At 49.4% G+C, this 24,833-nt stretch overlaps 7 protein-coding genes across 7 annotated transcripts; 5 read left to right on the top strand and 2 right to left on the bottom strand.

Annotated features, from left to right (window-relative positions):
• Positions 1-686: 686 nt before the first annotated feature.
• On the top strand, positions 687-2,750 carry FPOAC1_000875 (uncharacterized protein; the record flags this gene model as incomplete). The annotated part of the gene is made up of 2 exons (XM_044845484.1): positions 687-1,124; positions 1,182-2,750. 2 exons carry the CDS (start codon positions 687-689, stop codon positions 2,748-2,750), a joined length of 2,007 nt encoding a protein of 668 aa, XP_044711400.1.
• Positions 2,751-5,340: 2,590 nt separating this feature from the next.
• On the top strand, positions 5,341-7,493 carry FPOAC1_000876 (uncharacterized protein; the record flags this gene model as incomplete). Its single annotated transcript, XM_044845485.1, has 4 exons — positions 5,341-5,375; positions 5,446-5,547; positions 5,601-6,112; positions 6,253-7,493. The coding sequence occupies 4 exons, from the start codon at positions 5,341-5,343 to the stop codon at positions 7,491-7,493; spliced, it is 1,890 nt and encodes a 629-aa protein (XP_044711401.1).
• Positions 7,494-12,196: 4,703 nt separating this feature from the next.
• On the top strand, positions 12,197-14,958 carry FPOAC1_000877 (uncharacterized protein; the record flags this gene model as incomplete). The annotated part of the gene is made up of 2 exons (XM_044845486.1): positions 12,197-13,694; positions 13,745-14,958. The coding sequence occupies 2 exons, from the start codon at positions 12,197-12,199 to the stop codon at positions 14,956-14,958; spliced, it is 2,712 nt and encodes a 903-aa protein (XP_044711402.1).
• Positions 14,959-15,286: 328 nt separating this feature from the next.
• Positions 15,287-16,418, bottom strand: FPOAC1_000878 (uncharacterized protein; the record flags this gene model as incomplete). Its single annotated transcript, XM_044845487.1, has 6 exons — positions 15,287-15,712; positions 15,765-15,890; positions 15,952-16,103; positions 16,164-16,204; positions 16,255-16,297; positions 16,355-16,418. The coding sequence occupies 6 exons, from the start codon at positions 16,416-16,418 to the stop codon at positions 15,287-15,289; spliced, it is 852 nt and encodes a 283-aa protein (XP_044711403.1).
• Positions 16,419-17,400: 982 nt separating this feature from the next.
• On the top strand, positions 17,401-20,166 carry SEY1 (Dynamin-like GTPase that mediates homotypic ER fusion; the record flags this gene model as incomplete). The annotated part of the gene is made up of 4 exons (XM_044845488.1): positions 17,401-17,492; positions 17,562-18,005; positions 18,062-19,809; positions 19,868-20,166. The coding sequence occupies 4 exons, from the start codon at positions 17,401-17,403 to the stop codon at positions 20,164-20,166; spliced, it is 2,583 nt and encodes an 860-aa protein (XP_044711404.1).
• A 166-nt stretch (positions 20,167-20,332) lies between these two features.
• FPOAC1_000880 (uncharacterized protein) lies at positions 20,333-21,349 on the bottom strand (the record flags this gene model as incomplete). Its single annotated transcript, XM_044845489.1, has 1 exon — positions 20,333-21,349. The coding sequence occupies one exon, from the start codon at positions 21,347-21,349 to the stop codon at positions 20,333-20,335; it is 1,017 nt and encodes a 338-aa protein (XP_044711405.1).
• An 886-nt stretch (positions 21,350-22,235) lies between these two features.
• FPOAC1_000881 (uncharacterized protein) lies at positions 22,236-24,429 on the top strand (the record flags this gene model as incomplete). Its single annotated transcript, XM_044845490.1, has 4 exons — positions 22,236-22,312; positions 22,389-22,591; positions 22,645-24,258; positions 24,308-24,429. The coding sequence occupies 4 exons, from the start codon at positions 22,236-22,238 to the stop codon at positions 24,427-24,429; spliced, it is 2,016 nt and encodes a 671-aa protein (XP_044711406.1).
• Positions 24,430-24,833: the final 404 nt, after the last annotated feature.

Here is a 24,833-nt window from a genome sequence, read left to right on the forward strand (position 1 = left end):
AAGAGGCTTGATTACTGTACAGACAGACAGACAGACAGGGCGTTCTTTTGCAAATCTTGTAAGTGAGTACGTACATCTATACATTATAGTCTCTTTGGCCAATGAAAACGGCAAAATGAGTATGTCGGGAATTATGCGGATTTTATAAGAGCCAAGCTCGAGATGGACATTGCGCGGTTAAAGAAAACATTAGAGAGGCTGTTGTGTTTAATCAATCATGACAGTGATGATTTATTATATGCACGGCTGTCATACGATACCTAGATAATAATATTGATCTACAGTGCAAGTGCCAGAATAATAAGCAGAGACTCTCGTTCCATCATCCTGGACCAATTGCTAAATTTAGCCCCCTTTTGCTCCATCGCTTGGTGGCCTAATTTCTTTCCTGTCATCGCGTCCATCTTGAGGGGAAGCTGGGCTGGGCTTGTTTTGCATCTACCGAGTCTCAGTAATTATCATTTATGAGTCCACGGATGTTGTTGTTTCCAATGTTACTCTAAGCTGTTCCCCCCCTGTTTTATCGTTGCTTCTATTGGAGGATCATCAATCATTCATGTCTCATCTTTTTCTCTGTTTCTACTTCTGTTTCTGTTTACCCCCAATTCTCACATGAGCCGGAACGGACAAACCGACTATGTAAAAAGACTTTTGTTCTCTATTCAATCTTGAGAGATGAAATCGCAATGCCGTCACCTGTCATTGTCAACTCTCAGCCTCCTCCGGCTCAGCCTCCACCGCAGTCCGGCGTATCGGGGGCCGGATCGGGATCCGCTGCGCCTCCGTCCTCGGACCAAAGCTTTACCGCCGCACGCCCGGGGCTTCCAGACCGGCGTGTCTCGGAGCACTCGGTCGAGGACGCCTACGTTGATTTCATTCTATTCTGCAATCCAGGAGTTTCTCTCTCCACAGACACGACCTGCTTACGCGAGGCCTTCCGCAACCCGCCTCGTAGCGGCGGCAAGTCCTTCAGCACGTTTGCCATCTACGAGCTGGTCCGCCAGTTCTACAGCGGCGATATACGCACCTGGACAGAGCTGACGACAAAGCTTGGAGTTGAGCCTCCGGACCCCAACAAAGAGGAGAGCGCACAAAAGGTGGCACAGTATGGAGTCAGGTTGAAGGTATGTGACATGTTTGGTCGGCGTCCCAAAGTATACCCACTAATAGGGCTGAGCTAGAAATGGATGAACTCCATGCACGTCAAGGCTTTTTTCGAGTATCTCATGGACATACCCAATGATTACTGGACAAGTATACCCACCGACAGCGATCCTACCAGCCAGCCCATACGGGATGGCGTGGCTCTCGAGGATGACATGGCCCTGAGGGCACTATTCCCACATATCCGGCCCAAGAGAGGTCGGAAGCGTCCAGTAGAAGATGACGCAGCCACTTCCCTATCTCCTGCGCCAACTCAGGCTCAGATCCAGGCCCATGGCCATAGCCATAGGTCTCACCTCGCCCCATCGTCAGCTGTTGACGGAGTAAGCGGTCCCATGTCAGCAGATCCATCGAGATTAACTGGTGCACCCTGGACACCAAGTGACATCCAACAAACTCCGCTGATCCGATGGCCACAGTCTGCTATTACACCAACGTCACGGAACTCTTTCTGGGACGATGCTCTTGAACCGCAGTCCGCTGTGACGCCGTCCAGACCGAAACTCGCTACCCAGCGAAGAGGTCCCAAGAATGTTTCTTCGGCTTGGCGACCTGGACTTGCCAACGGCAGCGTCAAACCAAGAGGAAGACCGCCAATGAATAGAACTCCCATAGATGTATCTCTGTCACCTTTTTCGGTTGGAACTACCACTACAGATGAAGTCGAGTCTGAACCTCTCGCCCCCATCCACATTCCGCCATTCTCAGTGGCTCCTAAAACAGATGACGGGCCGCCTGGAGGTCCCGTCTCGATCCCTTCGATTACATCACAGCCGCGTCTTATTCCACCGCGGCCTAGCCGGCCAAGTATATCTTTGACAGTTCCCGACCGGCCTTCTGGTAGTGTGAGGCTTGCAACTCCTCCTCCGCCAGTCGTCGTCATCAACGGACAACCCAGTGAAACTCAACGTTACCCGCACCCAGTATACAGCGGCATCCCACCGTCACACTTCTCAAAAGCTACGCAAGAAGCCGCTGCAACGAGTCGACAGCGGGCTCAAAACGAAGAAGAAATGACACATCCCAAAGACGTCCCTCGGTTCTACTTTGAGAGACTCGAGGATCGGACGAACGTGGACGAAGTCATCGCATACATGATGCGCGGGTGTTTCGCAGCAATCTGGCTGGATGCTGAAGACAAACCGGCTCATACATGCACGACCCATGAAGCCATGGCCATCACCAACTGCATTCTCGAAGAGATGTACAAAACCGCTATATCACCCCAAGCCTTCCTGATCAACCTGGCAGCCGTGACAGGAGGCGGGTACCTCCTGTCCGGTAGGAGCAAGATCAAGCGCCTGGGCGTAATTGACGGCGCAATGAAGTATAGCTGCGAGTGGGAGTACGGCTTTGGGCATTTCAGGGGCACGTATCATATGGAACAGATCGTGCCGCTGGAGCTGCTCGAGGAGCAAGATGCGAGCCCAGAGCCGCCATCTGAAGAATCAGGAACAAAGCTCTCGGTGGATGAGTGGCGGGCAAAGTACGAGAATTTGCTCATGGCAATGGGTGAGAAGGATAAGAAGTTTATGGACCTGAGGACCAAGGTGACGGATCTTTTGAAGCAGCCACCAAAGAAATGATACCCTTTCTGTGGTTTGGCGTATTGATTTGGGGAAGCATCATGAGCGCGTTGTGCAAGTTTTTTTTTTTGACTCGAGTACTTATAAGGCGTCTTGTTTCATATTGTTTTTGATATCGAGTCGCATGTGATTATTTGGATGGCTGCACATATTCAGGATGGGATTCTTGTGGTATTGTTTTTTGAAGATTCGCCTAGTCTTAAATAGCGGTGAAAGAGTTGTGTAATCGATGCATTCTCATGGTATGTCCCCTTTTGATACAGTATATGTAAGCCATCGCCTGCAAGTGTGATATTCGGATCGCGCGGAGGCTGACAGATACAACATCACATCCTAATCGAGATGCACCACGCAAAGCGATCAACGGCGAGTCCGAGAAGTAGGCGTAAGCATTTTATAGTATAGGTACATCTTACTACTGTTGACACTGTTGCATTATCGTTGAATTTCCGAGCTTGCGGCTTCATTTGCTGCAAGTTACACATTTTGATAGTATAGGTACATATGACTCGTGATATAGTTTGAATAGTCGTGATTTGTGCACTCGTCATTTGTCAGCTCATCTGTATGGGTGTAAGTCGTGATTGATGCTGAAACCTCGCGATTGGACAAATGTACGAGTGGAGGCATCTCGATTAAAAACATGGGGGAATCTGGAGAATTTCGCAGATGAAGCAAACCGATAAGCTGGAAAATCTGGAGTACTGCAAGTTAAAGCAAGGGTCTTGTTCGTGAGAGATAACCTTGGTGTTGGGCTGGGCTGGTCCTTTTTTGGTGGAGATGAAGCTACCCTAAAGCGTCCAGTCACGAAGCAGAGAATTCTGTTGCCTTGAGCTGAGGTGACGCCAAGCAGCCCGAGAAAGCAGCCATTTATCGTAATTGAAATCTGGGGTTGAGTTTGAGTTTCAACGGCGAGGAAGTGAAAGAAGTCAACGTTGTGGCTGTTGGATAAGTATCACGTGTGATGATTGCATTCCGTTTGATTTATCTAGAGAGTGGAAGAATGCAATAGTGATCCACGCTATATCAAGACAACCAAGGAATAATTCCGCAATTCGTTGCCCACCTTGCTCAAAGGATTCAGAATGCAGAAGAGAAATAGCCAGGCGATTTAAGTACCCATGTAGATCACCAACAGCTGCAGCTACGTCACACTCATCACAGAGAGCCTCTGGCGTCTTTTGTCTGATCTGGTCACGAGACCAAGACGGAATCGTGTAGTTCCGTGTTGGCTAAAGTGTCATGCCACCAACCGGGGACCGTCTCTCGGAACGGGTCATGATATTCATGAGGGTCGTATAAAGGAACAGTTTGGGTTGCAGAGGAACGGCGCAAAGGGTACCCGTATGTCTGACAGTTTGTGACAACCGATGCGAGACATGGGACCCTTGTTGGAATGATGTATTCTTTTGGGAAGAATGAATTATTTTGTGTTATTCTCCTAGTGCTGGAGAGTCGAGGCTCAAAGTAAACTCAACAAGTGAACTGACCTGACCGACTGTACCTTGAGTCTGGGGCTGACCTGAACTGGCATCCATCAGATTGCGGAGATGCACGATGGATCGATCCTGGGTCAATCAATAACCTGGGGTAACTAGTTAGTGGAATACCTACCACGAGAGAAAGAGGACAGAGAACATTGCATGTTATTTTGTTTGATCTGAACAGTGGCCAAGATAATTAGTAACACATATTCCTAATTCAAATAAGAATAAACGACATCAATCATGCTAGATAGTTAATTGTTAGTTGTCAGGCTCTAGATAGATAATAAGCCAAGTCTTGTTGGTACACATGCAAAGTGTTAATCCTTGCCATGTAGACTACCCAGACCCTGGTCTTTTCTTCCCCATCTTCAAGCACACCCGCCAAAGCCCGAATAAAGCGCAGCCGAACGCCGCATTCCCTCTCTTGATTATTCTTGATTGTTTGATTAATTAATTAATTGATCGGGGTCTATATCCAAATCAATATCCGATGCGACTTGAGAATAATTGACTACCACCAACCAGGTAGTTTCAAATATCGCTTCTTCCAGTTTTTTGACTCTTTTCCTAACATGACTTTTGGGTTCGTCCCATAATCTATGTACCTACTACTAAGTTAACCGACGACGACCAGAGAAAAGGGCCTGGATCATTCGACTCAACTTTGCCTCCTTCAAACTTTCTCGACCAATACCCACGTCAAATCATTCAGAATCACTTGCGTGATATCTCAGTTTTGTCACGCATATTCTATAGACTACTCTGCGACAATCAGACAATCCTTGTTTTCTGTCTCCTCAGGTACATACTTTGACTGTGCCTCAATTCATCTCATTCCAACCCCACATTCGAGAGGCGATCGCCCGACGACACCCGTTAGGAATTATCGTCATTTCATCTCATCTCAACGGTCGCGACAATCAATCAAACTCTCGTCTACCTCGGTCACCCAAAAGCCGCAGGCCAAACGATACTCACCATTTGTCTGTTACTGGTCTCAGTCATATTTGCTCTTGGGCAACGGCCCTTTTGTCCGCCACTCAGTCTCATATTCAAATCAGTCATACCCGCCTCACTATTAATTGAGCCGTCTACTTTACAATATGGCGCCGAATCGCGGCGAAGACGATGTAGAGCGGTACAGTCTAACCCATGCTCATACTCCAACTCATGTATTGCCGATCTCCATGCTGATCAATTCTCTCCAGTCTATCAAGGACCACCAACGAATATCCTTCTAGTTCCATGATCGAACATGCACGGCGTCCCTCAGAAGCTTACGTTAACTTGCATGCGAATGTTGAAGCCAAGTACGTTCAATTGAAGCACTGTCTCATTACCCTTCATCACTGACATCACCAAGAATTAAGAATCCTCTCTGGGGACTTCCTCGAGCAAGACTCTTGGCCGATGTGGATGACTTCTGCCGCAAAAAAGATCTCGACCATTATCGCCCTCTCATCCGCAAGGGTGCTCTTGTCGCGCAGGACCCCACCGGCTACGAGGATATTGAAGGAGATGAAAAGCTCAACGATGAAGAGATCCAAGCCCTCAGAGACGAGATCCTTCACAAGTGGCGAGTTCCCTTTGTCCTCTACTTGACCGTTGCAACGTGCTCTATCGGCGCCGCTGTGCAAGGCTGGGACCAGACAGGCTCAAACGGTGCCAACCTAGAGTTTCCTTATGCTTTCGGCATTGGTGGTGATAGTATACATGACAAGTTACTCGTTGGTCTCGTCAACTCGGCGCCTTATATCGGGACAGCTCTCTTTGGTTGCTGGCTCTCAGATCCTCTCAATGCGCGTTTTGGCCGTCGCGGCACAATATTCTTTTCAGCGAATTTCTGTCTTTGGCCTGTCATTGGAAGCGCTTTTTGTAATAACTGGAGGCAGCTTTTTGCATGTCGTATACTTCTTGGTATCGGCATGGGTACCAAAGCTTCAACAGGCAAGTCTCCTTTCATCTATCCAGCCCGCACGGCATCTGTTCCCGCAAAAACTAACTTGCTTTGATAGTCCCCATATTCGCTGCCGAGAACTCTCCTGCCCCGATTCGAGGTGCCTTTGTAATGAGCTGGCAAATGTGGACCGCCTTTGGTATCTTTCTCGGAACCTGTGCAAATGTCGCCGTGACGAAAATCGGCCACAATGCATGGAGATACCAACTAGGCTCAGCTTTCATCCCAGCCGTGCCTTTGATGTTATTAATTTACTTTTGCCCAGAATCCCCCCGTTGGTACATGAAAAAGAACCGCTACAACGATGCGATGAAGTCCCTATTGCGACTTCGAAACCACCCGGTACAGGCGGCCCGCGACCTGTACTATATCCATGCGCAACTCGAAGTCGAGCTCGACTTTATCGGCCAGGGAAACTATGCGAAACGTTTTATCGAACTGTTCACGATACCCCGTGTGCGACGAGCCACTTTGGCGTCATTTGTGGTTATGATTGCCCAGCAGATGTGTGGTATCAACATTATTGCCTTTTATTCGACAAGCGTCTTTCGAGACGCTGGAGCCACAGATAATCAGGCTCTACTGGCATCGATGGGATTTGGTTTGGTCAATTTTGTCTTTGCATGGCCTGCAATATGGACGATAGATACCTTCGGCCGACGGTCTCTGCTGCTCTTTACGTTTCCTCAGATGGCATGGACATTGCTTGCGGCAGGCCTATGTACGTTGATTCCGGGTACCGGTGGACTCCACATGGCACTGGTGGCTCTCTTCGTCTATCTCTTTGCAGCTTTTTACTCACCCGGAGAGGGACCTGTGCCTTTCACCTATTCGGCTGAGGTGTTTCCCCTGTCGCATCGTGAGGTGGGTATGTCATGGGCTGTAGCAACATGTCTGTTTTGGGCAGCGGTTCTGTCCATCACCTTCCCATTGATATTAGCAAGGTTGCACGCCATCGGTGCCTTTGCAATGTACGCGGGCTTCAACATCGTTGCTCTGGTCATGATATTCTTGTTCCTACCAGAGACGAAACAACGTACGCTAGAGGAACTGGATTACATCTTTGCAGTACCTACCCGTGTGTTTATGAGATATCAAGTTACCAAAGTCCTTCCCTGGTGGATCAAGAGATGGATCTTATTTCAGCGGGAAGCCAGGTTGGATCCGTTATATCAATTTGACACAGTTGGCGAGCCGGAAGACAGCCACGGCAGCGACTACGGGTATGAGAACGACAAAGCGAAAGTTGAGCTGAAAGATACCATTGGACTCACGTCAGGAGTTCAGACGACAAGATGAGGTTAATGTTTGATGTGGAGCGAGTGATATCACGACTCTGGCGTTTTGAGTTTGATTGGGACGATATGATTTGGAGCAATTGTCTGGTTAGTATTGGTGTTGTACTGTGCCGCACTTCATGATACCCTGCACGAAAAAGTAGCAAGCGAAATGATATTGGATCAATGTCTTTTATTTGAACGAGATGATTTCCCCAGCCACTAACGCTACCTAGTAGTGCGAGCTGAATGTCTTAGATGATGTGACGTCAGAGGAACAAGTCATCATGACCGCAGCTATATTGTTTCTGCCACTTCCAGTTCCTTGAGTCTCTACCTGGCTCGTTAGTTGATTAGCAACTCATCAAAACCCAACAAGCCAGGCTGAAGTGGAAATTCGCCGAGCTCTTAGTAACTGCTCAGTGACGTCGTCAGGGCCGTGAGCTGACTTTACAACAGACACCTGTGGACTATGGGAACTGAGCTGAACTGGACTATTGAAACGGACCGTCTTGGCTTTGGTGAGAGACCCCGAAACTCCGTCATCAACTGAGCTTGGGATTTGTGCCCCACGAAACAAGAACCAAACAAGACAAGAATGGTGATCGGCGCCCCCACTTTGTTGCTGTCCATTGATCAGCATTCGGCTGGGAGAAAGAGGCTAGAGAGAATGCCCGAAGAGCGGTTGTCATTCTGGATCAGGAAGCATTGGCAAAGTGGCCGAGGCCGAGGTTGCAGAGTCTAATAACCACCTAGCATAGTTTTGGCGGGTTGGCATATTTAACATCATGGTGTTTTATGCCGCGCGCTTACCATCGAAATACAAGTGTTACAAGTGACGACAGACAGATGAATTCGCTTCGTTCTTCGCGATTTGATATCGAGATATCCGATACGTCATGAAATACGAGCTGGGGCGTTGTTGCAGTACTGGACTGACGAGCACAGCACGGTCAAGCTTTTCCGTTTTCCGGGGGAATGTGTGATCGATCAGATCACGTTGCATTCTCACTGACCTCTTTCTGCTCGTAGCGGAGACGTGGTTGTTGGTGATCGACCGACGTGGATTCCAGACGGATAATGAGATCGACATTGCGATGTGGAGGGTGTTTCTGTAGTTAGATCATGGGCATGCTGGTGGATGGTAGGACATGGATACTGTGGGAATAGTGAGACATTAAGGGTCCAGCGGTTAGAAGAGGAATCCGATGATGGTGAATTTGAATATTCAGTGTCTTTTTTTGTTGACGGTTGAGTTGAAGTTTGTAAAGAAGAGTAAGAAACGTCGTTGCTTGAAGCGAGATGGTGACCCAGTCTGCTGGTCTTCTCCAGGACCAGGATCTGGAGCGGCCATAGGGTTGCATTGGAAAGACAACCTGGACGTTACATTGTAGTAGGACCCTGACAAACAGTTCAGCAATAACAATACAGCATAACACAGTATAGACTATCATTCGTTCAGAAAACCCAATTGAGTATCGTGTTGCGAGAGTAAAAGGGGATTTCGAATGGTTTCACCTTTGTCCATATACATGCAGAGCTCTATATTTTCCACCATGATAGTTATTGACAGCGTATAATTGCGAAACTACAATGAGGAAATAAGAAGCAAATATTCTCCAGTCTCGACTCTCTCAGACCTCTACTAGTTTTCAACTATTATTCCCACGGGTCAATGCGGGTTACCTGTCAATTAGCAACCGTTTTGATTCTTTTCTTTTCCATCTCCTCAAACTCTTATTTCTATTTCGACTCGACACGTCGGCAAAAACTAACCGGAACTAGTCAATTCGTGTCTGCAGGGGCTGCTGGACCGACTTGTTGTAGTTGAACCACTGTTGTATCGGTTTCTTGTTTTTTTTTTTCAGCTGGTGGCAACATAGAGGGGCCAGTTGAGGAAGAAGTCATTCCGTTTGTAGATAAATTTTCAAGGTTTATTTATTACATGACAGAAAAACTATCGCATCATCCACATGAAAGAGAGGCTGAAGCATAATGCATGGGGGACATTGGGTAATGCTTCTCTCTTGGCATTAAACCAGTATCATGCCAATGCCAGTTGATGCTATTGAAGTAGATCTACACAGTTCTGCAACCATCAACAAGAATTCGTGTTTTTTTTTAATGGTGGCGCAAATAAACGCTAGAAGTTCCTAAAATGGTGAAAAAGGGCTGGCCTGTTTCGTCTTGTCTTTTGTTTTGTACAGGAGTATGTAGGTTGCGCGTCAGAGTCAAACGTTGAACGCGGTCCGAAGACGTGCTAGCCTACCTAAGACAGGCGTTGAGAAACACGAAGGAGGAAGTTGAGCCGTTAAAGGGTCGAAAGGTTAATCGCTAGTGTAGAAATTGTCACGACGCAAGTTACGTTTTGCTGTGAAAACAACAAAGAATCGAAAAGAAGCCTTTGTAATGTCGCTAATGGACAGACTAGTATTGTCTGACTTGTTGATGAACGAGTCATCGTCAATTCGACTGCTACACAAAAGGCAGTCGTACAGTGAGTGTTTCACTGTGATTGGGAAACATCAGCTCTCGATGTGGGATCGGGAGATGGACCACCTGAGATCTCAAGCATCGGGTCCATCTTTTCCATGACGGGAGGAGAGCTGGACTCTGGGCTAGTTGAAGCTTTTCGTAGTGGGTAAGAAAAAGGTGGAACGAATATGGAGAAGATACGGTTATTATTAACTTATTTAGCCGACCGATGACTTTGACCTTCGTATCGAATCTACTGACTCCATCTCGTTGGGGCATGCGAATACAACACCATGTCGTGTCGCCATAATTACTGTACAGAGTATGTACATACTACTACCTATGTAAGATGATGGGCTGTTGTTAATCAGCAAAACTTAAATGTCCAAAACTTAAATGTCATGCATTCTTACTTTTTGCCTGCCCGTTCGTTACATTCGGTTCGTACCAGACCAGACCATCCATGCCATCCATGTCTTGCCTGATCCTGTGTTCCTGTCAAGTTAAATTATAAGATAAGCTGCACTGTATTCATGAGCCTAGAATCGCCCAGATGTTCGTCCAGTCCGAGTTTTTCTTTGGCTCTGGCCGCGTAGTCCTCGAGCCCGATTGGGAGACGTGAAACAAAGGGGGGCATTTGCGACCTGTCAATGGTTGTCTGTGGCTGCCAGGGGCGGCGCCTCCCCCTGGCCCGGCGTTGTAAAACGTCGTTTTGGAGTGCTGCCATTGGAGGGCATGGCTCAATTGGGAGGGGCCGGGTGCCCCTGAAAAGCCGGCACTGCAGTGTACCTGTAAAGACAGATGAAAGAAGAGAGAAAATTGAGAGAAAGTCTGACCAAGGGAAAGAAAATTCAAGGAGCCTGCAGCGTGTCTGGGGACCCTGTCGCGGATCCTTTCAGCTGGTAGGGCTCCCACTCCAGTACAGTACAGTACAGGAGAGGAGACCATAAAGACCCAATGAGAATTGACTTAGCTTACCTATGTAAGTACTTTTCTACAAAGAGAAAAAAAGGCAGAGAAAAACCTGAAATGGTGGCTCACTGTCTGTGGATATTGATTGCCCCCTTCTTCAGGGACTTTGACCGGGCTCTGACCCGCTGGGCTGTGGCCGATGGAAGCACTGGAGACTACCCAAGACTTTTTATTATTATTAGTTGGACAGAGAAATGGACATGAACCCACGAGGGCCCCTTTCGCGAGCCAGGCCTTTACGGGACTGTCGGTTTGTGAGTCCCGGCTTGGTATTCCTAGGATGTGCTTGGATGGCAAGGCGGAACAAACCTCAAATAGAAACAGACCTAACCATCCTTAGTACTAACTGTAGCAATATTAATCACTGTAGAAATCAACTGCCCACAGGCCAAGAGCACAGTGCTCTTCACACTCACATGAGCTTGAGCACCAGCCAAGAGCCAAGAGCCAAGCAGCACTGACTGACAAGGAAGGAACAGGGAACCTCCACCCATTCCATGATCCCAGAAATCCCGTTCGTCGATGGGCGATTGATTGACTTCAACTCTGCTGTAGCTCTTCTTTCTCGCATCCCATCTTTCTTTTCCCTCTTCATTCTCCACCAGACGACGCTCGTTCCAGTTTCCCTATAACCACCCCGGGTCTCCCCTCTTCCTCAATCCTGTCCTTTTAGATCGCTTGCCATTCCCATCTTTTTGTTTGTTTCCCTCTTGTCTCTCTTGCTTCCTCAGTTCTGTCTGTCCTAGGTAGCACCAACCACCAACCAACCTGTTCTTGTCCGTTGTTTCGCTGGAGAAAGAAAGGCAGATCAGATCCAACCCTCGTTTTTTTCCTGTCTTGGAAACCATTCCAAGAAAGAGAATTGTATGGCCATCGGATTGTTATAGTGCTTTGTTTGCATTTATTTCCTTGAACCCACTACATACATCATCGGCATTCATCATTGCCCACAACCCGCCTCTCGGCATCATCTAGCTCGAGCCAGTCTCCAGCACATAGATAATTATCCCTTTTCCTATTTTACCCCCTGCTGGATCTCACAAGACTCTACAAGAGACGATCATTGCGACTAAGGATTTGATATCCTACCGCCGTCTCACTCCCTGCTCGGCACTCCCAGATTTCCATATCCTAAAACGACCATTGGTTTCATCATCCGCTTGACTTGACCCAACGAGTCAATCACCTCTAGCACTTTCGGAATATTCGACTACGTCTTCGAATATCTCCGCGCCTTCGGCTCCCTGGTAGGAGTTCGATATATAATCGAGTCTGAGAATGGTCAACCGCCACGTTTCACTCTCGCCTCGCAACTCGCGCCACTCCCACTCAGGCTTTGTCCCTCTCGGTGGAAGCAACAGCAACAACTCGAACGATATGGAAGGCATTCAGCTCACGACGGTCAGGAGCAATGTCTCTACCCGCAGCGGCCTCAGAAGAGCCAACATGGGACAGCCCATGAGCCCCGACGATAGCTCTTCTCCCACAGAAAAAGAGAACCTCAATTCATCCCATGGACATCGCGGACGCCGACGAAGGATGGGCGAGGGCCTCGCCCGTACTGGTACCGGAGGAGACGATGCCTCATTGAACGCAATGGGCAGACTCTACAACAAGATTATCAACTTCTCTGTTGTCACCCGATACCTCGTATACGTCGTTCCCGTTGGTCTTCTCCTGGCGATTCCCCTGATCGTCTTGGCTGCTATTGGCAAGAAGGACGCCCTCCCTATCGGCAAATTTAATAATGATGGTGACCGAGCCGGCGACGATGGTCCTCCCCTGTTCAAGATCTTCCTATGGGTTCTCATTATGTGGTTGTCTTGCTGGGCTGCCAAGGTAGTTGCATGGTTCTTGCCATCCATCTTCATGTTCTTTACTGGAGTCGTCAGCAAGGGTACTCGCAAGTACGCAACTGTCCTCGGAAACCTCATTCTCCCCTTCTCCTTCTTTTTCTGGGCCCTGGCTTCGTATGTTACCTTCAAGAACTTGTGGCAGGATGAGGATAGAAGCAAGACCTATGTCCCCTGGGTCCGTACCATGGGCCGTGTCCTGGGAGCTCTTTTCGTCTCCTCCGCCGTCTTCCTTGGTGAAAAGGCAATTGTGCAGCTCATTGGTATTTCGTACCACCAGCGCTCATTCGCCAATCGTATCAAGGAGTCCAAGCGAGAGGTTCATCTCCTCGGTCTTCTTTTCGATGCCTCTCGCACTCTGTTCCCCCTGCATTGCCAAGAATTCTCCGATGAAGACGCCATCATTAACGATAGCATTGAGGTGATGCTTCGTGGTAAGAAGGGTCACAAGCGAAATGGCTCTGCCACTCCCATGAAGCTCATTGGAGAAGTTGGCAAGGTTGGAGACAAGGTCGCGTCCGTGTTCGGTAACCTCGCTTCTGAGATCGCTGGTAAACAAGTCTTCAACCCCAACTCGGCCCATTCCATTGTCATCGAAGCTCTTGAGAAGACCAAGTCATCTGAGGCCATGGGCCGCCGTATCTGGATGTCCTATGTTGTCGAGGGCCACGAGTCGCTCACTCTGGACGATTTTCAGGAAGTTCTTGGACCCGCTTACAAGGATGAGGCCGAGGAGGCATTCTTCATGATCGATGGCGACGATAACGGTGACATCAGTCTCGACGAGATGGTTAGAAAAACGGTTGAGATTGGTGTCGAGCGAAAGGCTATCGCTGAGGGTATGAAGGACATTGGTCAAGCTCTTCAAGCTTTCGACAAGATTCTCCTCGTCGTTGTCCTATTGGTCGTCATCTTTGTTTTCCGTAAGTATCAACTTGACTTGTCCGCTTGACTTAAACTAACATGCGTCTAGTTGCCTTCTTCCAGAGCAGTTTCATTGCAACCCTTACCACTGCCGGAACCACCCTTCTCTCACTCTCCTTCATCTTCGCGGTTACTGCCCAGGAGTTCCTTGGTTCTTGTATCTTCCTGTTCGTCAAGCACCCTTACGATGTTGGTGACCGTGTCGATATCACCAGCACCAAGATGGTTGTCAACAAGATCTCTCTCTTGTACTCTGTTTTCCACCGCCTTGACACCATGCAAACTGTCCAGATTCCCAACATTCAGCTCAACAACATGTGGATCGAGAACATCTCTCGTAGCAAGTCCATGCACGAGACCATCGAAGTTAATGTTTCATTTGATACATCTTTCGAGGATATTGAGCTGCTCCGCATTGAGATGGAGAAGTTCGTCCGTCTGCCCGAGAACGCCCGTGACTTCCAGCCCGATCTTAGCATCAGCGTCGGCGGCGTTGGTAACCTCGACAAGCTGCTGCTCTATGTTACTATCGCTCACAAGTCCAACTGGCACAACGACGCCGTCCGTTCTAGCCGCCGCTCCAAATTCATGTGTGCCCTGGCTCTGGCTTTGAAGAAGGTTCCCATCATTGCTCCCGGTGGTGGTGGTGAGCCTCTGGGCGGACCCACCAACCCTTCATACTCAGTCACGGTCACCGATGATTTTGCCAAGAAGAGCCGTGATGATGCTGCCAAGGCCACCGATGAGGCTCGCATGGTCCCAACCTCAAAGCAGGAGAACACTGCTGAGGCTGAAGCCGCGGCTGCTGAAGGATTTAATGCGCGCCCAGCTGCCGCTGGCCTCGGTGTCTGGGACAACAGCGATAACCACACACTGGATGGCCACGACGATTCGCGCCGTAGCAGAGATATTGAAACCCTGCGTACAGATCTCAAGCGTGAGAGTACTCGCGGTCGTCGCAAGGCCGGTGAAGCTGTGCCTTCACTTTCACTTGAGACAGCTCCTCGTGCCAGCATCCAACTGACGCAAGCAAGCCCTCACAGCGCCACCCACGGCCCCTTCGATGAGGAGGCCGAGACTGGTATGGGCTCAACACCCTATCACTCCAACCTTGCTCCTGGGTCCTCCCACCAGGGCTCTCAAGGCTATCAACCATATGCCAGCAGCAGTAACCAATACAACACTGCCCATCCTCTGCAACGACCCGGCCAGGGACCACCTGGACCACCTCCTCAAGGACCACCTCCCGCTCCCCAGCGCTAGTGGACCTGGAACTGATTCAGAAGACGCGTAACGGCTGAACATTGTGTATTGATAGTAATATTGAGGAGGTCATTTGGGTCGGGATTGGATTTTTTTATGTTGGCATTCGGTGCACTCGAGAGGCTAGGACAGTCATCTCCTTTTTTACTACTCAGATTGGTTCATTCACATAAAATTGGGCGGTGTATCGGTTTATGAAAGTCATTCAAGAACTGCGAATCAGCAGCTCTCATCTTCACGAATTAAAGAATCTAGAATATTATTACACCTTATAAATATTTTTCAACACCATGTCTCATTATTTTATCATGATGCCTATTGAACACTTTTAACAGTCGTGCTCTGGTGCTGGGACATCGCCGTCCTTGGCTCCCAGGTCAGTCTTGAGAACACGACCAAAGAGCTCTAGCAGGACCTCAAAGCAGATCTTGGTAATAGCGGGATCGTAACGACCCTTGCTGAGCTCGTCACGGATGAAGGCATGCTGGGCCCAGGCAAACTCGTAGAAGCTAGTCACGACACCAGCCTCACGGAGCTTGGCACGGATGAGATCACGACCAGCGTCAGGGACGTGAGTATCCTTCACTCCAAAGATCATGGCAACCTCACCCTTGAATTTGTGAAAAAGGTCCAAAGTATGGTTGCTGTCGGCAGGAGCGGTAGAGGAAGTGTTGGGAGCATCGTAAGGACCAAGAGTGCGAGAGTGGATATCTGTAGCGAAGTAACCGACACAAGCAGAAATGCGAGGGTCAAGCTGGGACGGAGTCAGTATGAAATATGGAACCACATTAATAAGAAACACTTACAGCAGCGCGGACAGCAAGATGGCCGCCAAGGCACATGCCTGTGGAACCAATGCGTCCTGTGCAAGTGGGAAGTGAGAGGAGGTAGTCGACAGTGGCATACGAGTCGGCGTCGTAAGACTCGAGAGTCTATAAATTATTAACATGAGTTCATAGTATGATCAGATAGGTAGGTATGGTATGATGTCACCTTTTCGATCTTGAATTTGTTGCCGCGGTCAGTATCCTCAACGTCGTACTTGAGAGGCTCTGGGCCTGTAAAGTCATGATATGACGAAGGTGCAGCAACGATGTAGCCCTGGCCAGCAATCTGGCGGGCAAACCGAGCTACAGGACCGGTGACTGAAGATGTAAGTTGGAGTTTCGCATAGGTAAGGAAGAAGGAGTAAATTGAATACTGACCTTGGTAAATCTCACTGAAGAGACTCACACCAGGGAATCGTCTGGAAATTGGTTAGTGGGCGACAGATCAGGTAGACCTCACAAGACTCACGCATTAGGATATCCGGGAATAGTAGGATGAAAGACAAAGATACCTGATCACGTATGAGTTCTTGGTATTATAACTTGATGAGATGTGAGTAGCGACGCACGCATAGTGCCATCCTTGCCATTGGCAGTGGTAGGAACATCGACATGAGACTCTTTGATCAACATTTTGGCAGTTTATCCCCAGACTTTTGATTGTGAGAAAGATAAGGATAAGAAATATGAGTTGTATTGTGGTTGATGAACTTGTATCGACAAAACCTCATATCATGATCAACCCAGTTCCCCTCGCTGCGTGCCCCTCGGCGGGGTGTTACATACATCCATCCTGCAAGTTAATGACTTATGATTGGTTGAGAGAGGTATGATTCAAGCTTCATCAGCTTATCCGCTGTGGTACCGGTCCGATCCCGCTAGAACCCGCTGTTGGGTATCAAAAGAGCCATCGGAGGAGTAGGGACTGTATTTCGAGTATCACAGCAAAAGCACATGCTTTAGCCAGAGAAGAAGAGCTATTAAGAGCAGCTGATGACATGCGCTGTACGTGAAAGGCAGCTGCTTCAACGTTGGTAGCGTGACCGCCTTTTTTAAAGACAACAACTAACTACCCGTTGAATGCAGAACATGTGGCAGGGATGGATCTCAAGACTCCATTTAATTAAACAAATGCCCTGACTTAGGACCTGACCTGCATACAAAAAGGAGTTGATAGGCGTAGAAGGAGGCTGGTTTGGTGGTGAAGGTGGAACCTCTACTAACAAAATGTCTAGCTGGAGAGTGTAGAGTACTAAGGTACGTACCTCCCGACTTTAACTGGACTGTGGACTGGATCTCTCGTCACAAGGATCTGGCCCATCAGGTCTCGTCTCCATCGTCTTGTCCAGGTGGTCACAACTTTGGGTCTCCCGACTGTCTTTATTCGCCCCAACAACTCTCAATCCCGTTTTGGTTCATCTCTTCTCCAAAACCTGGTCGTGGTTTTTTTTTCTTTCTCTTTTCACTACAAAATATATCGTCACAATAACATAAACTTGTCTAGTTAGCGAGGGTCGCCACCCGTACTTTTCCACGGATGCACCTCCCAGAGCTCGAATAAAACCAACAGCTACACATACACATACACTCTCGATATATACCACAATCGCATATCATGAACGGCCATTTCTCTGCCGTCGGCGAGACGCCGGGGGCTGGAAGCTATGAGCATGGCGTCCAAGTTATCGACGAGGACAAGGAGTTCAAGTACGTCTACAATACAGCTCTCCTTTCTCCGCCATTTTGGTTATCATGATGCCTTCTAACACGTCACAGCACCCACATCAGCGAGTATCTCCAAAAAACCAATGTCGCCGATTCGGGCTTCAACTACCATCTTATTTCCGTCTTTGGCTCTCAGTCCACTGGAAAGTCCACCCTGCTCAACAATCTCTTTGGCACCGACTTCTCCGTCATGTCGGAAACGGAGCGTCGACAAACCACCAAGGGTATCTGGATGTCCAAGAACAAGCGGGAGACGAGCGCAGGCACCCCGATGTCGGAGAACATCCTCGTCATGGACGTTGAGGGTACAGATGGCCGAGAGCGTGGCGAGGACCAGGACTTTGAGCGCAAGAGTGCCCTGTTTGCGCTGGCTACCAGCGAGGTTCTGATCGTCAATATCTGGGAGCACCAGGTTGGCCTGTATCAGGGTGCCAACATGGGTCTCCTCAAGACCGTCTTCGAAGTCAATTTGCAGATCTTCCTCAAGGACAAACAGTAAGCTACACCGTTCATAGTAGCATGCGTATGCGCGATTACTAACACTGCTTCAGGTCAACTCCTAGATCTCTACTCTTCTTCGTCATTCGAGATCACCTTGGCACCACCCCCCTCGGTAACCTACGGACGACCCTTATCCAGGACTTGACCAAGATCTGGTCGTCCATCTCCAAGCCTCAGGGACTCGAAGGCTCGCGCATCGAGGACTACTTCGATTTTGGCTTCGCTGCTCTGCCCCACAAGATACTGCAGGCTGATAAGTTCACCGAGGAGGTTCAGAAGCTTGGTGCTCGATTCACAGCCGGTCACAGGCACGGCAAGCCTGGCTTGCACGGCGACCAAGAGCTTGAGGGCGGCCTTTTCCTCTCTGAATACCACCGACGCATCCCCGCCGATGGTTTCTCTGTATATGCCGAGGGTATCTGGGACCAGATTGTGAACAACAAGGATCTGGACCTGCCCACGCAGCAGGAGCTTCTGGCTCAGTTCCGCTGTGACGAGATCGCCCGGGAAGTCCAAATTGACTTTGACGTGATCATTGCCCCGCTCGAAGAGAAGCAGAGCGAAGCAACCAAATTGGGAATTCCGACTGTCCTGCCTGACCTTGGTTTGGCTGGAAACGACGCTCGCCAGAAGTGCATCAAGGCTTTCGAGGTGCAAGCTAGCCGATACCACAAAGGTGTCTATACTCGCAAGAGACACGAGCTTGAGGGCAAGATCGATGCCCGCCTCAAATCTCTCTACCAGAGCCAGTTGGCTGCTGCCCATAAGGCTGGCGTTGCTGCTTTTGGCGAGGCTGTTGCCAACAAGGTCAAGGCCGGGCAAAAGGCTGGTGGCCAATATGAATTCGCCGAGATTGTTGCCAATGAGAAGCGAAAGACATTGGACATCTTTGGTGTTGAAGCGCAGAGTCTCCTTATCGAAGGCGTCGCGTGGACCAACTTCGAGTCGCAGTTAAGGCTGTTTGAGAAGGAGCTCGATGAAGAGAGCGCCAAGCTGCGAAAGGAGGAGATGCGACGACTTGCGACTCGTGTTGAGCGCTGGGTCAGGTCTCGGCTTGGTGACGCCATTGGCCTCGAGTTCAACAAGCTTGGAAGCGGCCGAGGCGGTGCTGGTGCCCCTGAGAATGGCGAGAAGCCTGAGACTGAGAAGGATCTGTGGGACAGAGTGTGGAAGGTCTTTACAGGTATTGTCAAGGAGGCCGAAGTTCGATTCGCTGAGCGCGCCAAGAGTTTCGATGCCAACAGCGAGGAGGTTGAGATTGGCACATGGCGATTGCGCCGCAAGAGTTGGAACGCCCTCCGAGAGAAGATCGAGGAAGAGGTCATGGAGGGCAACATTCTTTTGAAGCTCCGAGAGAACTTTGAAGACAAATTTCGATATGATGAGGCTGGCGTGCCAAGAATATGGCGTCCTAGCGACGATATCGAGGGAATTTATACCAAGGCAAGGGAGTCTACCCTCACTCTTGTTCCTCTTCTTTCGAGGTTCCGACTTTCAGAGACATACGGTCCTCCCGACCTGCCAGGCTTTGTTGGACCTCAGCCAAGTGGCGTTCAGGCCAGTGACGAGGAAGACCTGGCGCCAATTGGTGGCATCGATGAGGAAGATGGCAAGAGTCTCGAGGAGGAGATGACAGTGCTTAGCGAGGGCAAGCGCCAGGATCTTGTTGTCCGGTTCAAGAAGACGGCTGATGGAGTATATGTTGAAGCCAAGCGTGGAGCCATTGGCGGTGTTGCCCAGGTTCCGTGGTACTTCTATGGCCTGCTCCTTGCTCTTGGCTGGAACGAGATTTTGACAGGTACGTTTGAGTTGGATATAGATATCTTCTGTACTTTTGCTAACAAACTCCTTTCCAGTTCTGCGAAACCCTTTCCTGTGCCTCCTTATTCTGGTTATCGCTGGAGGCACATACTTGGCATACACGCTCAATCTGCTTGGCCCTATGCTATCGATGAGCAATGCTGCCATGACCCAAGGTGTTGAGATCGCCAAGCAGCAGCTCCGAGACTTCATTGCCAACTCCGACACCGCAAGGCAGGCGGTCGGCATGCCTGCGCGTCAGGATAGTGACAATATCAGCATGGATACTTTGGATAGCCGAGGGAAGAAGGCCAACAACTCAACTGCTGAGAGGGACGACATTGATGACATTTGAAGTAAATGGATGTGTAGGAGTTTGTGAGTAGTGGCTTCAAACAGAGCCACATATGATTAGCGAATAGGATATAATGTCTATAAAAAGTCCCAACAAAAGTTCCGTATACACCAATGCCATGAGTACGTATTCTCGACACCAAATTATATGTAGATTATAGGGGTATCTAGAATGCTTCCAAATCTGCTGGAGTACCAAACCAACTGCCCAACTCCGATGATTCCTTACTCTTGTCTCCTGCGACAAAGAAATCAGTGACTCTGCTGGTTTCGCCGTCATCGTCTAGTGGCCACTCGACCTTGACACCGTTGCCCTTGCCCTCGAGCATGTCCTTCGCCGTGCCCCAACTGAATCGGCACTCGGGGCCCCATCCAAAAACAGGATGCATGTTATTCTTCATCCAGCTCACACAGTTTCCATCTGACGGATAACCTGAGCCCCAGGCCATTCCCTCGCCACCCTTTTCCTCTTCGTCTGCCCTTGCTTCGAACAGTACTTCGAGCGCAGCATCACGAGTAACCTTTGCGCACACCGACGCAGCACTGACGCAGGGGTATAGACTATCGGCCTTTTTTGCGACAATAATCTTGACTGTGGGAAATACACGCTGAAGCTTAGCCTGGTAGGCTGCGGGCTGGCCGATGGTATCGACATAAATCTCCTGCACATTGACACCTGCGGCATAAACAGCCTTGATGAGCTCGACCGTGGCGTCCATGGCCTGAGCATTGAGGTTGTACGCATTGGGACGATACATGTTTGCGCCAATGTCCCTTGCCGATAATGAGGCCGTAGCCCAACCGCACGACTCGTAGAGATCTGAGCCAGGTGTGCACAGAGTGCGCATAAGATCTGAGCGTACGGCAGGTTTTAGGACCTTGGAATCGTCAAAGTGATGTGTTTCGCGGAGAAGAGAGTCGGAGAGGGAGATGGGGAGGAAGAAGACGCCGTAGACCATGGGGCCGAGAACGGGGCCACGGCCGGCTTCGTCAACGCCAAGACAGCATGGTGTTGCGGAGGATGGATTTGAAGGGTTGTTCGGTTGAAGCGAAGGAGGGATCGCTGAGATATGTGTGAAAGATGAACCTGCGAGGAGGGCAGCGTCGTGGACTGAGGGTGGGATATATGTTCCTGAGGATGAACGGGCTGTCTTGGGGACGTCTTCGACCAGTGAGTCTGTCATGGTGTGGTTGAGAGTCGATATTATGTAGAGTTGTTATTTGTTTTCTGTATATGAGGTCTGAAAGGTGGAGAATGAAACAATTGGTGGTTATGGTATCAGTGGTCGTCCTGGAGGTCAAAGTAAAGAAATTGGTTGGTGTTCAAGATGGGAGTTGTCTTTGGGAGACGCGTCTAGACGCGTTAAGCACTTTGGGTCCACTTTAGATCTAGATTAGTAGGTCAGCTTCAGTGTGTAAGCCACGACCTGGATAGTAGGTACTCTACTAAAACATGATGGGACAGCTGGCAGCCTGAATACATCATGTTGTCCAAAAGAAAACCGTGGATTCATTCATCACTCTTCCAGTCGTTTGACAGTTGAAAAAATACGCACCGCCACGTCAAAGCAACCTGTTAGTAGATGCAGTGAACCGAAAGCATCAGCTCATACCAAAACAGGTACTCTCACAGAAGCCCGAACAAAGAAGTAAAGATCGATTTTCGACTACTTCAAATCTAGAGCTCACTCTTAACAATCAAGTATACATAAAGAATATCGTCAAAACCCTACCAAAGTTTCTGTTGGTCACCACTTTTGTTGAATGATACCTCAACCCACTGTGCTAGTCCAGCGCTTTTACTGGGCCAAATCGACTGCGACCTGTTAAACACGCCCCAAGCTGTAGCCCACTTCACCTAATTACTCACGACAGGGACAGCTAAAAGTCACCAAACGACAACACATACCACCCGCGTCACCAATCGCGTCCAGTCCCAATTTTTGATTTTGCAGCTGTATAGCTCACAACTAAATTCCTTTGACATCGAGGACTGGTTTAAATCGCGACAATAAGTTATACATATCCTAACCTTTACATACAACTTGAGCGAACCAAAAATACACAATAATGGCCCCTCGTAGCGGCGCAGGGCGCAGCGAAGTTGCTGAACCACAAGATTACCACCCTCTCGGTGTTCGTGGTCGGTAAGTCTGTTTGCGCATGTCGGATCGCCAGATCCCCTCGATGCGACTCAATAAACAAGTCCTAATTTATCTGTAGAAAGACTGGTGCACAGTTGAAAGATACCGGTACTCGCGACGAACATGGCATGCAACCTTTGGACGACCTCTCCTCTTCACCAGAAAGAGAACCAGCATCTCCACCAAGATTCGACGACGATGATAATGAAGATGACGACCATGAAGAAACCGGAGAGAATCTAGATGACGACCAAGGCAGTGAAGACATGGATATTGAAACAAGTGCGCTCATCGAGGCCGACCACAACAAAACACCGTGACTAACACTGCTCTAGGCTTTGGACCGGGTCCTCAGACTGTACTTAGGAAAAGTATGATCCCTCTGCCTCGAAGTCGCTCGCCAATAAAGACCGGAATATTGTCTTCTCCTCGACGAAACCCAAATCTGGAACATCTCTCTTCGCCAAGCCGATCGCCCGCTCGATCACCCGCACCAAAGGATCGCGACAATACCGTGACCAGGAAAATCGATTTTGGAGCAAAACCCACAGGACGCGGGAAGGCTGCGACAAACGGGGCCAATGGCACACTACACGAGGAGGAGGATGAGGAGCTAGAAGACGCGCCTGAGAGCAATGATGAGGTGGAAGATGATGTCGAACTACTCAACGAATCGCTTCAACTGGTAGATGACATGGGCGGACATTCATCAGAGCAGGGTTCCGAGCAGGAATCTGAAGCCGAATCCGAACCTGCGCCTGCGCCTGTGCAAAAGGCCGCCAAAGCATCAGCTAAATCCAACCAAGAAAAGGCGAACGCAGATCCCAAAAAGACAGGGCGCCGCGGAAGACCGCCAAAGGCAAAAGCAGTCGAGGAAGAACCTGTTGAGGAGGAACTTGTCGAAGAAGAGCCAGAAGAACCCCAAGAAGCCGTGAAACCCGCCAAAGGCCGACCCGGAAGGAAACCTAAAAATGGTGTTCAACCGAAGGCGTCCAATGCACCCCCATCACGGAAACGACCAGCGCTGGAGGAGGCCGAGGAGACTGAAGAGCAGGAAAACGAAAATTCAGAGCAAGAACAAGAACAGGCAGAACCACCGAGACAGGTTAAGAAGCAAAAAACTGATGTTCCCAAATCATCAAAACCGGCCAGGCCAGCACCATCAGAAACCGCGTCGACAGCAGGGGCAAAAAAACCGAGAGGGAGACCTGGACGAAAGCCAAAGGCACAAGAGGTCGCGGATGCTGAGGACGACGTTGGAGAGACATCATTCGCAGCGCTTCAGCGCGGGCCCCCTTTGCCCAAAAAGCGTGGCCTCGTCTCTGTTCGCCACGACGCGGACGAGGTACAGACTACGAGATCTGGAAGACACTCGTTTAGGCCACTCAGCTGGTGGGCAGGCGACAAGGTGGTTCAAGAAGAGGAGGAGTTCAAGGACGTTTCTGGTCGTGATCGCTTCGTGCTCTCAACTATCAAAGAGGTCATCCGTGCTCCTGTAGAGGAAGTGCGTGCCAAGCCGTCAAAGCCAAGAGGGCGCCCTGGCAAAGCCAAGTCAAAAGCAACGAGACAAGTTGAAACCGTTGAGCCTGAAGACTGGGAGCTTGATCCTGGTACTGTCAACGGCGAGGTGATCCTATGGGATCCCGAACACGAGAAGAACCCCCCTGGTGACGAAGAGCCAGTGGAAGTGATGGACGATCGAATCGCCCTATCAGGCCAGGCAATTCAAACCCGCGACGTTCAAGGAGTATCTTTCCGCATGGCCAAAACGCTCACAACGCCCTTTATGGGCGCAGGTGTCGTCGATCTACCTGCTGGTTCAGAGAAACGGCCCAAGAACTCGCGCAAGATGCACATGGTATTCTTTGTACATACTGGAAAGGTACTTGTCACAGTGAACGAGGCCTCGTTCCGCCTCAGCGCTGGAGGCATGTGGTTTGTTCCCAGAGGTACGTCCCCCGTATCTTTTTAATTTTTCATTTTGTTAACGATGAATAGGAAACTACTACAGCATAACAAACGATTATGATGCAGACTCGCGAATCTTCTTCACTCAGGGGTGTGAGGTAGCGGCTCAGCCCACAGAACCAGATCAGTCACAGATGTCCATGATGGCTTGAAAGTGACAACGTCCATGATATTTTTGGAAGTATATATACGATTGCGCAACTCGTTCCAATTTGTAGCGCAAACCAAGACTACCCACCCTTGTTGGGACAGTTTTGGGAGGTCGTTTCTTTGTGAAAGACATAGAAAGGGCTTGGTTCATTATGTCAAAATTCCCCTTCGGGAGAGTGTTTTGTTGGCCGGTTTTATGATTCATGTGCGGTTAGGGAAGGGCGCGTTGTGTTTGTTGTATACCATTCATGAGATGAAATTTCAATGCAGAACTGTTGCAATTACATAGATTGTGTTCTCTGATTCGCCTACAAATCACCCAAGTTATCAGCGTTATCAGAAATATTGAAAGATGACAACGTGTCAACGTGTCAACACATATCGTGAAGACGACCCGAGGTTATAG

Source organism: Fusarium poae, chromosome 1 (genome assembly GCF_019609905.1).
Source record: "Fusarium poae strain DAOMC 252244 chromosome 1, whole genome shotgun sequence".
NCBI classification, from domain to species: domain Eukaryota; kingdom Fungi; phylum Ascomycota; class Sordariomycetes; order Hypocreales; family Nectriaceae; genus Fusarium; species Fusarium poae.